Source organism: Mustela putorius, unplaced genomic scaffold (assembly GCF_011764305.1).
Source record: "Mustela putorius furo isolate JIRA1106 unplaced genomic scaffold, ASM1176430v1.1 tig00000743_pilon_pilon_pilon, whole genome shotgun sequence".
In the NCBI taxonomy this organism is placed as follows: domain Eukaryota; kingdom Metazoa; phylum Chordata; class Mammalia; order Carnivora; family Mustelidae; genus Mustela; species Mustela putorius.
The window spans coordinates 6,315,244-6,327,319 of record NW_025421464.1 but is presented as its reverse complement, the minus strand read 5'-3'; the positions used below and the strand labels follow the sequence as shown (position 1 = coordinate 6,327,319).

The 12,076-nt window shown below is 43.8% G+C and overlaps 1 protein-coding gene across 2 annotated transcripts in view; it reads right to left on the bottom strand.

Moving 5' to 3' along the window:
* The window catches only part of RPN2 (ribophorin II), a 56,332-nt gene that overhangs the window by 35,281 nt on the left and 8,975 nt on the right, over positions 1-12,076 (bottom strand). For both annotated transcript variants that reach the window (XM_045084182.1, XM_045084183.1), the window contains exons 3-4: positions 4,812-4,907; positions 4,093-4,268 (exon numbers count right to left, since the gene is read on the bottom strand). In XM_045084182.1, the coding sequence (XP_044940117.1) occupies positions 4,093-4,268; positions 4,812-4,907 (272 nt within the window). The remainder of the gene's footprint in view (positions 1-4,092; positions 4,269-4,811; positions 4,908-12,076) is intronic.

Here is a 12,076-nt window from a genome sequence, read left to right as displayed (position 1 = left end):
CTGGAAATCCGTTTTGTTCCTAGTGGCTTCGCATACCAAACACTGAATAAGACCCGTTTAGGTTTAGAAGAGTTCGGCTCCTTCGGGAGAACAGAATCCAAGCGGATCGAGGGTATCTGGCAGCTCCGAGTTGCACAAAGCACTGTGCTAGGCAGAACTTAGCTGCCTGGAAACTTTCCACTTTTCTCACTCTATGATCGAAGAAATATTATGGAATCCACATTTGCAGACTGTTGGGTAGAATTTGGAGCAACTTTTCTGAATCCAGATCCACGTGCTATGAACAGGAAACTGTCACTAGACACGTGCTGACTGCTCCAATACTCATTCCATCCTCGCCCTGCTGGGAGACCTGAAAATCACTCACCCTTCAGGCATTAAATAAGATAAAAGAAATTTGGTTCTGAATCCAGAATTTATTCTCTTTTTCTTTCCCTACCACTTATTCCTGATTATAAAAGCATGTATTTGTCAAAAATAAAATTCCTTTAACACCTACCCTAAAGATAAGCCTTTTCCAACTTATTAACTTAATAATATGATGTGTATGTCTTTCAGTATCGGTACATATAGACATCTGTCACTCTTATGAACCAGTACATAGTACTCTACTGCTTGGATGTACCACAGTTTACTCCTTGACTCTCTTGTGGACACACATTTTTGTTGTACCATGTCATACAGTGCTGCACCAAGCCTCATTCACTGGTCTATTTTTAAATTGAACTGAAATTTACATCAGAAAATTAACCATTTGAGGGGCTCCTGGGTGGCTCAGTGGGTTAAAGCCTCTGCCTTCTGCTCAGGTCATGATCCCAGGGTCCTGGGATCGAGCCCCACATTGGGCTCTCTGCTCAGCAGGGAGCCTGCTTCCTCCTCTCTCTCTGCTTGCCTCTCTGACTAATTGTGATCTCTGTCTGTCAAATAAATAAATAAAATCTTTAAAAAGAAAAAAAAAAGAAAATTAACCATTTGAAAAGTGAACAACGCAGTGGTATTTAGTATGTATCTATCTCACCACCTCCGTGTAGTTCCAAAATGTTTCTGTTTTCAAAAGAAAACCCTGAAGCCATTGAGCAGCTTCTTCCTACCTTAATGGGCACAGCTCCTGGAACCCCCAATCTGCATCTGGGTCTATGGATTTACCTACTCTGGACAACTCATATAAATGGGATCATACACTATGTAACCTGCGTCTGGCTCCTTTCCCTTCGCCTCATGTGTTCAAGGCTCACTTTGTTGTGGCGTGTAATCAGTACGTCATCCTTTTTATGGCTTGTTCATGTAGCTGCACCCACTGATGAATATATTTCTGTAAGATAAACTTTACAGGTAGAATGTGGTAGGTGCACACACGTAAGATTTTTTAAATTAGATTCTACTCTCTTAGTGCAGATAACTTGGAAAATAGAAATGGTGGTTTTCCGGATGGAATGGAGAAAGCAGAGGACCCCCAGTGGTTAAGCAAAAGCTGCTCAACCCCAGAACGATCCCTTATTTCCCAAGAGGTGACAGGGCTTTTCTGTAAAACCACCACTTGTCCATTAAGTCATCATGATGGGGAATGGAGAGAGAATCTGTCTGCTTCCATTGAGATCATAACCATTTAGATTCCCTCTGTGGAAAACTAATCCCACTAAGGTGACAAGCTAGAAAACAGAGCAGTTACAGTTCGTGGGCAGGGAAGCCCCAAACATTCAAAGTCTCCTATGGGAAGCTTGTTGTTAAAATGCACTAGAGAAAATGAAATCTGAACTTCCAAACAAGATAAAAATCCCACATCTGCCCGTGATAAATGCTGAGCCCACAAAAGGCTGCTAAGACAGCCAGGAAAGAACTTTTCAATTAAGATATCGTTTTTCTCTTTAGAACGAGTGAATGTCATGCTGGTAACAACTTCAGAAGTTTTTAAGAATAAAATTAATCCACTTAGCTTTAGAAAAGTTTTGTCACTGGCTTTAATTACTTACTCTCCAGTCGGTAATTTCTTTCCCTCTGGAATACTGTATTCAAACCCTAAGAAAGCTGATCTTATCTTGCTAATATACAGCAGATGCTTTAAAAGAAATTGGGTTATGAGAGACCACAATGGCATCTTTTCAGATGGTTCATTCAAACCTGCAGGTTTTTTTCTCCATTCTAGACAAGTTTCCGAACATTCATATCCTAGAATAAGTCCACTTAAATGCAGAAGGCCCATTTTGAAGTCCTAATTTATATCGGATTTCCTTAAACAGGGCAAGGGCAAGTTGGTAGTAATGTTATACAAGGCATACAAGGCATCCTGCTAGTTTGATCTTCACAATAATCCTAGGAGAAAACTATCACTGTCCCCATTTTACACATGAAAACACTGAGGTGTAGGGCAATTAAACAGCCTGCTCATGGTTGCAGAGGTATTAAGTAGAAGGATTTGGATCTGAACACAGTTCTTTCAATCCCAAGCATGTGCTCTTTCTACCTGCAGGCTTTCTTCAAGAGACTAGAAACATCAAAGTACAGTTTCAGCCTTTACTCACTCTTTGTGGGGTACCTACCAAGCACCAATGTGTGAGTCCCATAAATAAAGAAGTTTACAATCTAATATAGAAATGACTACAGTACAACCAAGGAAGTAACCAGCTTCCTAAGAAAGGGACGTAGGAAAGAAGTGCTTAAGAGGGGGAGGAGCTTTCGTTGTATGCCCACTAAGAACCAGGCACTGCACGAGATTCTTCACATGCATTATCTCATTTAATCCTGTCACTATTCTACGATGTAAGGATTATTGGTCCACCTTTTACAGATGAGGCTCAGGGAGGCTAACTAACCCAAAGTCACACAGCAAGTAAGGAACAGAGCTGCTATTCATATTAACTAATTAACTAGCTAACTAACTCCAAAATGGATATACTCTCTTTGTATTTTTTCCTGTTCTGGGATTTTGAGGATGATGACTTTCTTTTTTGCTTGGAGGGAAATGGAAAAGATTCTTTTGTAGAAGGTGGCATCAGATTGAGGCACTGACAGTGAAATCATGACACGAGACTAGGGATCTCACTGGGGATCCTTGGGGATCTTCCCCAAGAGATTATGAGAGACCAAAATAATGTGACCTAAAACTGAAGGACAGCAGGGTCAAGTACTGGGCAAAATGTATACAAAACATCAGCCTTAGGAAAAGTAGCCCCAAAGTCACTGATGACTGACCATATGAAAATGAATAGGGTATAAATGACACAGAGAATGTAACTGACTAGGAGCCCTGTCCTTAACAAAGCTTCCAGTTTAGAAACATTTTGATCTTACTTAGCCAAAACAATCCCACCCCGATGTGCAAAAAGCTGGGAAACAACTGAACTATTCTGCAACAGGGAATCAGTGTCCCCAAACTCTTGCTAAATAATTAACAAGAGGCCAGACATGCTCCACCCTTTTTGGGGGGTTGCAAATGAAGGGGGGACACAAACAAACAAAAAAATACATAGACCGTTTTAAATGAGGAGTTTCGGTGTTAAAGGAGAAAACTACATATACTGTTACTCTCAAGTTTGGTCAACCTCCTCAAGTCAGTTACAACATTTATGTTCGAAACGAAGAGGAAAATTGCTGAGTTCTTTTCCTATAAGGTGCTTCTCCTTCACCCAAGCCTTTTGCAGAGTAGTAGAGTCTGATTCCTAGAATGCTCCCCGCTCTGAGCACCCATGTCTCCCACCAGATGCTGTCTCACAACTTCAAGGGATCCCGTAAGCCCTCTTCCGGTGCAAAGCCCCCAGTGCCAACAGCTCACCGTGCTCAACAGGACGTACATGGCTCGCTGGCCTCACACTCCCTCAGTCATCTCCTAACACTGGCTGCAGCCTCTCACCTCAAAAGCAATTCTGTCTTTTGAGGGCAGTGAGTTCATGCTCTGCCTCAGTGTTGTGAAGAACACGGTGTCCAGGTGAGCCCATCAGGACAGGGATCTTGCCTGCCTCAGTTCAATACCCGCATCTGCGGTGCTCGGCAGAGCCCATGGCTCATACGAGGTGTCCAGAAAAGACTTGCTGAGCCAGTGGATGAACAGTCTCCACCACAAATGAAGCCTGAGACGCACTCGACACAACAACTTACGCTAACACGGTCTCCTCCTTGCTGAGGCGAGCGGTAAGGGCGCTGAGTGCTTCTTGGGAAGCCAAGGGAAGGCCAAAGCCGCTGAGGGCGGCCACAGCATGGTAGATTTGGGTAACAGATGAGTCTTCGCTGACAGCTGCCAGGAGCAGATCTTTGGTCTCATTTGAAATAGAGATCTAAGAAAGGATTGGCAAACACAGTTTTAGAACAGGTGCTGGAGTCTGTGGCAAACAACACGGGGAGGGACCGCCCAAGTCACCACCCCGGCGGCGCACGATCTTTCCCGCTCGGCTCCTCAGACGCCAGAATTCAGTGTCTGTAGGAATGCCGCACGACTTTGAAAAGATTCTGGCAAGTCACTGGTCTACTTATATGGGTCCCCTCTGTTCGATAAATTGGATTTCCAGAACTCTGGTATGAGGGGCACTCTTCCTTTACTTTGAACATTTTTAAACATTCAAGGAAGATGGAAAGAAAAATCAAGGTTTCCCAGAAGAGAGGCAATATAGGAGAAAGTTATTTAAAAGGCACAAAAAGTGAAGACATGGGGAAAAAGTAAACTCCATTTTCTTGAGAAAAATAAAATCAAAAGAATGGAACTTCCACCCACACTAATGGATGCTCATTGTTAAAAAAAAAATTAATCTGACACAACCCTCCCTCTTTAAAAAAACATTTTATGGTTTAAAAGTAAATATAAAAGTAGAAGCTAGACTCACCACGCACCCCGAGAGGGCCTGGCTGGACTGGGCAGCATAGAAAAGGGAATCCACATTGCCTGGATCAAGGTTTGACTTAATGAAGGTGCACGCTTTCTAAATAGGGGTGGAAAGTCAGTGGTAAGTGGTGATATACACAGAGACTGGGAAAGTATACATGCTTTTTGATGACAAAATTCTAAGCAATCTGTGATGGCTTAAAATATGAGCTATGCAAGAGTTCATGTTTTAAGTTGGTATTTTCCATAGGACATTGTATTACACAAAACTGCTGAGTTCATGCCAAAAGCAACAAACCTCAAGTACTTTAGTCCTTCCGAACCCTAGAAAAAAAGGAAAGAAACCACTTCCACTGACCACCTGCTCTGGCCATAATCTGTGCTGGAAGTTTATGATGTTCTTCCTTTTAATGAACACCTAAGAACCCTATGGTAGATATTATCATTCCCATTTAACAGAAAAAGAAACTGAGGCTTGGAGTAGTAAGTTACCTGGTGAAGGTGACAAAGGTAAGTGTCTCCTCTGATTCTAAATGTACTGGGGTCTCCACTAAGATGTCTCCAAAGCTAAGTCAGGTTTAACACATCTAAAATGAACTTGAAACCTTCCATTTGTTCATATGGGCTTTCCAGCTTATGTATAGGCATCACCACGTACCCAACTACCTGAGGCAGAAACCTAGGAATCATTCTTGACTTTTCCCTTACCCTACAGGCCTAGTGAGCTTACCTCCCTTCTCATTTTTCAAACCTAATCCCCACCCTCTGGCCTCTCTCACTGCCTTATTTCAGGTACTTGTCATCTCTCACCTAGATTGTTACAATCATCTCCTAACTGGTCTCAAATCACATAGTCCATTCTGCATACTGACCGCTCAAGGGTAATCTTTGACAAAATACAAATGCAACCATGTTACTTTGCTGTCAAAACCTTTGGGTAGTTCCTTATTATCCTCAGAACAAGATTCCAAGTTTCTGATACAGCATAAAATGCCCTCATGACTGACATTCATTTTCAGTGCCAGCTTTATCACTACACCACCCACCTCGAATTCCCAAATCTTGCCCTCCTGCCTACTGTGGTGACCCAAAGACACAGGGACAAGGTCCCTGAACTGATGGATCTCAGCTATTCCCACCGCTGGAAGCATGTGTCCGTCGTCCCTACCTCTGCCAAACCAGCTCCTATCCGCATCTCTGCTCATTCAAGTTAGGCCAGGTGCCTTCCCTCCAGAGTGCTCCCCCAAAGCACTTACCATATGGCACTAACTACCTCCCCTTACAACCACTTACCTAAGAGCAAAGACTTTGATGAACCCCAATCACAGCGTCTGCCACAAAGGAGGCACATTATAAAACCGATACTATTCTTACTGTATCAAACTCAAAGACCTATTATTTAATAGTTCTATCACTAAATATTCTGGCTGAGGTAACATAAAATCTACCTATTCATAATTAAATGGCAACGAAATAGTTAAAAGTGGGTGCTTCTGAGGAGTAGGACAGGGTCTAGGGCAAGGTGGGCCATGTATGTAATAGGTTCCTGCTTTCTACTAACTGCTGTGCTGTATTATCTGATGTTTAACTGTGTACATGTGCTACTCTAACCAAAAACCTATTTTTTAATTTTATGAGTAAAATTTAAATAGCAGTCTCAAAACAAATGAGTTTCAACCAAAAGTTTGAAAGAAACCAAAGAGGGACACCTAGATGACTCGGACGGTTAAGTGTATGCCTTCAGCTTGAGTCATGATCCCAGGGTCCTGGGATCAAGTCCCGCATTGGAAGGCTCCCTGCTCAGCAAGGAGCCTGTTCTCCCTCTCCCCTCTGCTCCCCATGCTTGTGCTCTCTTTCTCTCTCTCTCTGACAAATAAATAAATAAAATCTTAAAAGAAGAAAGAAAGAAAGGAAAGAAAGATCAAAGAAAGGAATACTTCACACTGCACAAATTAGGGGTTTAAAGAAAACAAGGAATCCCTCAGCAGACCCTGGGTAAGCTTAAGACATGTGCTTTGTCGCCATCTGGTGCTTCAACGATAGAATAACAGCATCTGATACCCCAAACAGGGATTATGGCCATTGCTACCCCTTTTTGAGGACCTAAACTGTGTCAACGCTGTTCTAAGTGCTTTATGTGCATTCTCATTATGCATTAGGTCCTCCTATTATCTTAAGTTTATAGACAAGAAAACTGAGGCATCAGAGAGCCAGAGTGACTTATCCAAGGTCACTCAGCTCTTAATGGAGGAGCTAGAATTCAAACCCAGGCAGCCTGGCTCCACTGTCTGAGCTGTACAACCTCTGATTTGTGCTGGTAGAAAACCAGTAACATGCCAATTCTAAATCTTCACCCGGGCAAATCAAGGTAAACAGTACAAGCAGTCAGTGGCTTCCAAGCTCCCAATGTCAATTTGGTTTTAAAAGCAGCAGCAGAAGGGAGAGAAGGCCCCAGGAGACACACCCTGGAGGCTCAGTAAGCCCACCCAGGGCTGAGGCCTCAGCTGGCCACTCTAACTTTGACTTCAGCTGTCCCCATTCCAGATTCATCTTCCCAACTGACGTCTGCAAATCACCCCCCAAATCCACCTTTCTGTGCCCTCTGTTGAGACTCCAATTATCTAAACGTCTAAAAGTACATCAGTGCTTTTCTCTACCCATGCTTCCCTCCAGTTCCCCGAACAGAATCAGGAGCCAAGAAAAGACAGCAAAATCTCCCAGCTATGCTTACCTCTCCCTTATTTCCTCCATTAATATCTCCCAACTACTCTTTTTTTTTTTTTAAGATTTTATTTATTTATTTGACAGACAGAGATCACAAGTAGGCAGAGAGGCAGGCAGAGAGAGAGGAGGAAGGAGGCTCCCTGCCGAGCAGAGAGCCTGATGCGGGGCTCAATCCCAGGATCCTGAGATCATGACCTGAGCCGAAGGCAGCAGCTTAACCCACTGAGCCACCCAGGCATCCCTCCCAACTACTCTCTCACACCACGCTCTGTATTCTCGCCAGACTCTGTTATGGCATCGTGCTGTCGAAGCATACCCAGACGAGAGCCCCCACAACAGGGCCTTTGTAACTGGGCCCACCTTTTTCATATGCACTTCTTACCACCCTTCTCCCCACGCCTCTGCTCCAGCTGCCCCGGAAAACCAACCCACTGCCCCCCAACACCCAACAAGCACAGTTAAGCCTCCAGGTTTAGTACAGGCTCTTCTCTCCATCTGGAAGCCCATTCACCTTGTCAGTTCAACTTCTCCCTTTCAAGGGAGACATACTAACAAAACTCCAGGGACACCTGGGTGGCTCAGTCGGTTATGCCACTGCCTTCAGCTCAGGTCATGATCCCAGGGTCCTGGGATCAAGTCCAGCATCGGGTTCCTTGCTCAGCAGGGAACCTACTTCTCTCTAGGCCTCTGCCTGCCACTCTGCCCACTTGTGTGTTCTCACCCGGGTGTGTGTGCGCATGCTCTCTCTCTCTGACAAATAAATAAATAAATAAAATATTTAAAAAAAAAAACTCAAGACTTCTTTTAAAATAAGCTTTCCTTGATCCTTCTCCCCACACCCCACCCCCCCAACCTACTACCTTCTTTCTCTACCAGTGAATCTCCAAATTGGAAAAGCTCCCTCCCTCAACACTGGACAGAACTGATCACATCTTCATCCTGAAATATTCCCTCCCTTCCCCTCCAGGATTCCCCTGCACTCTCCTGGCTCTTGTCCAGCTGCTCCTTAGTTTCATCCTCTTCTACCTGACCATTCAACACTGGAGTTTTTAAACTCCTCGGCCCACTTCTCATCCATTCTCTCTCTCCCAAGGCAATCTCATTCATTCCCATGGCTTCTACAGAACCCCTGCGCAGACCGTCTCAGAGCTGTACTCCCGGGTCAGACTTCTCTCAATGGCCACTGAAATAACTCAAAAGCACTTCAAGCTCAACATGTTTAAGACCAAACCCATGATCCTGCCCACACAAACCTAATTCTCCTTCTGTGTTTCTATCTTACAGAATGGCCCAACCACCCACTTGTGCAGCAGAAGTTGGAAGTCTGGGTGTTATCTTTTGTACCGTTTCTGCATTCAGTCCTGCCCCATATTCCCCTGCCAAAGTCTGTCCTCTACAGAACAGGAGAGAAACCTCTCCAAAATGAAAATGGATCCTGATAATTGCTGCTTAAAATCAACTGCTCTTTAGGAAAAAGCAAACATTTTCCTGTGGCTGCGAAGGCACTGAGATTTAACCCCCACTTCCCCCCCAAGCTCCACTCTTCCCTCTCTCTCTCTCTCCCCCATGGTCCACTCCACATGCTGCCTCCTCTCAGTCTCTCAAATGTAATCTGCTCCCTGCCTGCACAGGACCTTTGCGCCTGCCATTCCCACTGCCTGAAGTTCCTTCCCTCCCCTGTCTCCTGGTTAACTTCTACTTTCCCTTCAGAACTCAGATCAACTATACCTTCCTTCACTTATTTCCTCCATTAATATCTCCCAACTACTCTTTTTTTTTTTAAGATTTTATTTATTTATTTGACAGACAATTAAATTATTTATTTATTTGAGTGCCTACCAGGTGCTACTCTAGGCCCTGGAGAGGCACGACAAATAAAATGAATACAGTCCCTGCCCTCAAGATGCTGTAACTTAGGAGGATACAGAGTGAGATTTAGGTTCAGAGATTTCTTTGGGAAAGCCATCCCTGACCAGGTCAAAGTCCCCTATTTATAACACCATCTATCTCACCTTCATAAAATTTAGCATTGTTACAAATATTCATACATCTATTTGATTATATGACCAATGCCAAACTCCACTATTGGACTATACATTCCAAGAGGGCAGAGGCTCTCTCTCACTGTTCAACACTGAATCCCCAGCGCCTAGCACAGAGCAGAAATTCACTAAGTATCTACTGAGTGACTGACTAAACTGTGCCATAGCCAATACAGACCACAACCCCCTGCACAAGGCCAGGGCTTATAGTGAGCTTCCTTGGCAGACAGGGTGAGCACTGCTCCCTCTGCTGGACTCTCACACACGTGTGTCTGGGACTCTCCACACACTAGGTGTCCCTTTGCACGGAGTACCTGGTCTCACTATCATGGCCCCTGCCTTTCACTAGATAATGAGCTGCTGTCTTCTCTGCACTTAGCATAATGTCTGGCACACAGAGGTACTCCATAAATAACTACTGCTGGAAGAAATGTCTGACTGCCTCCTATGCCCAGCAACCAGCTGAGTACCTGGCCCTCGGCACATACTCAGCCCTTGTTGAATGGTACAATATACTGACCTTCCTAAGCACTCACCAGGTACCAGGCACTGAGCTAAGCACTTTATCCTTATCATCTCATTTAGTCCTCACAACAACCCTGTAAGGGGTTCACCACCCCGTTTTACCAACAGGGAAAGTGTATCATTGACAACCTGTTACAGCGCCTAAAGTTCACAGATTGCAGTCGCTCGAATACTACATCACAATTTTTGCCATAGTATATATCCTATTTACTTCAAACTTTCAGTAAAATGAATACAAAACTCCCACCACTGTTCTTAAATCTTGCAGAAAGCTAAGCAATATATCTATAAAATCACCATTCTCATGTGCTTATGGTTTTTAAATACACGTGTACAGTACCTGACTATTAAAATGAAAGATGTTCACTCTTCATAACACCTAAAATCAACTCTCATCCCAAACTCTGCTGTTCCTAGAACTGCTTTCTATCCTCATCTTCTAATTAAGCCCCATTCCTCTTGGTTTTGCTGCTAAAATCTCTGTGGTAGAATAACCAAAATCTCCCCTGAGAACCTATCTGTGAGAACAACCAGTTCAGTGCCCCTAGCAGGATCGGAGTTCCCTCTGCTCAGCTGAAAGCAACAACGGAGCAGGACACGTTCCACCACACAGAAGTGGTAGTAATGGAGACTGTCCTCCATGGATTTGTTTAGTGTGCACATCCAATAAGGCAATTCGATCACTTGAAACTTCCATACAACTCTCTTCCTTCCATTGCTTATAACACAAACATTACACAATCACCACAGCACGCTCCATAAGCGACTTAAGAGTGAAGTATGTGATTCGCCCATTTATTTTCTAATCAACAGGCACATCTGAGAGCTTGCATTTCTAATATGCTAATGTTTACAATTCATTCAACAACTATTTGTTGAACACCCTGTGTTTATTACACATCAAGCAGTGGGGAGGACAGTTTGAGGAAAAATGTCAATCAATGTACAATAACCCTTATTACTATAGAGAAGAGCTGAGAGCTAAAACTAGTACATACTCACGATACGCCAGCACCATGCTAACTACCCTAACACGCATCACCTGTGAGCGGACTATTAGTATTATTATCTCTATCTTACAGATGAGAAAAACAGATTCTGGAAAGTTCAGTAAGCTGCACATGTCACTCGGTTGTGAAGTCTGACTTTAAAATCTGTTTTATAAACCTAAAGCCACAGCTGGCCCAATCATGCAATCATGCAATACCCTGACCACAGTGTAGTGTGCAGTTGTCTGGATAGCTTCAGTCTGTATCTTCAGCCCTGATCAATGTCTCTTCAAATTCAGGACATCCGCGGGGATACCTCTAGGAGTATGTGTTCAACCTAAATCCATGGAACTCCCAATCATGAAGACAGAGAAAAAGGTATTGTTCTAACTAATGTGAGAGTGGCTCACTCCTCCATGATCCCTCCTGAATCTACAGTTCATGGAACTGAATCCTACAGTTCATGGAAGCTTGAAAATGACCAGTAGAAACCGCTCTTCCTGCATTCAAATCCACCAAAATTCAACCTTGACCTAATATTCCAATTTTATCTCTTATACCTCACCATATAAAACCTCTATGAGTCAAGGCTGCTCTACTCTGTGTCTCCCAGTTTTCTCTCTTCGCCAGGTGCCCCCCCCCCCAACAGACACTGCAGCCTCCTGTACATTTCAGTCTCTGCGCCAGGCATTATCTGAACTCACGTGAATAGATTATAAATAGAGGCAAAACTTTTTAAATATTGGTGATGATAATAACTACCACTTAAAGGGCCTTTTGGGGTCCAATCACTTACTTGGCATAATATGATTTCCCTTTATCTTTATAATGATCCAGTGAGGAAGGCATCATATCTCCCCTTTTACAGAGAAATGGAACCAGAATCAAAAACTTGAGCAAGGGGTGCCTGGGTGGCTGTCAGGTAAGCATCTGCCTTCCGCTCAGGTCATGATCCCAGGAGCCTGGGATCGAGCCCACATCAGGCT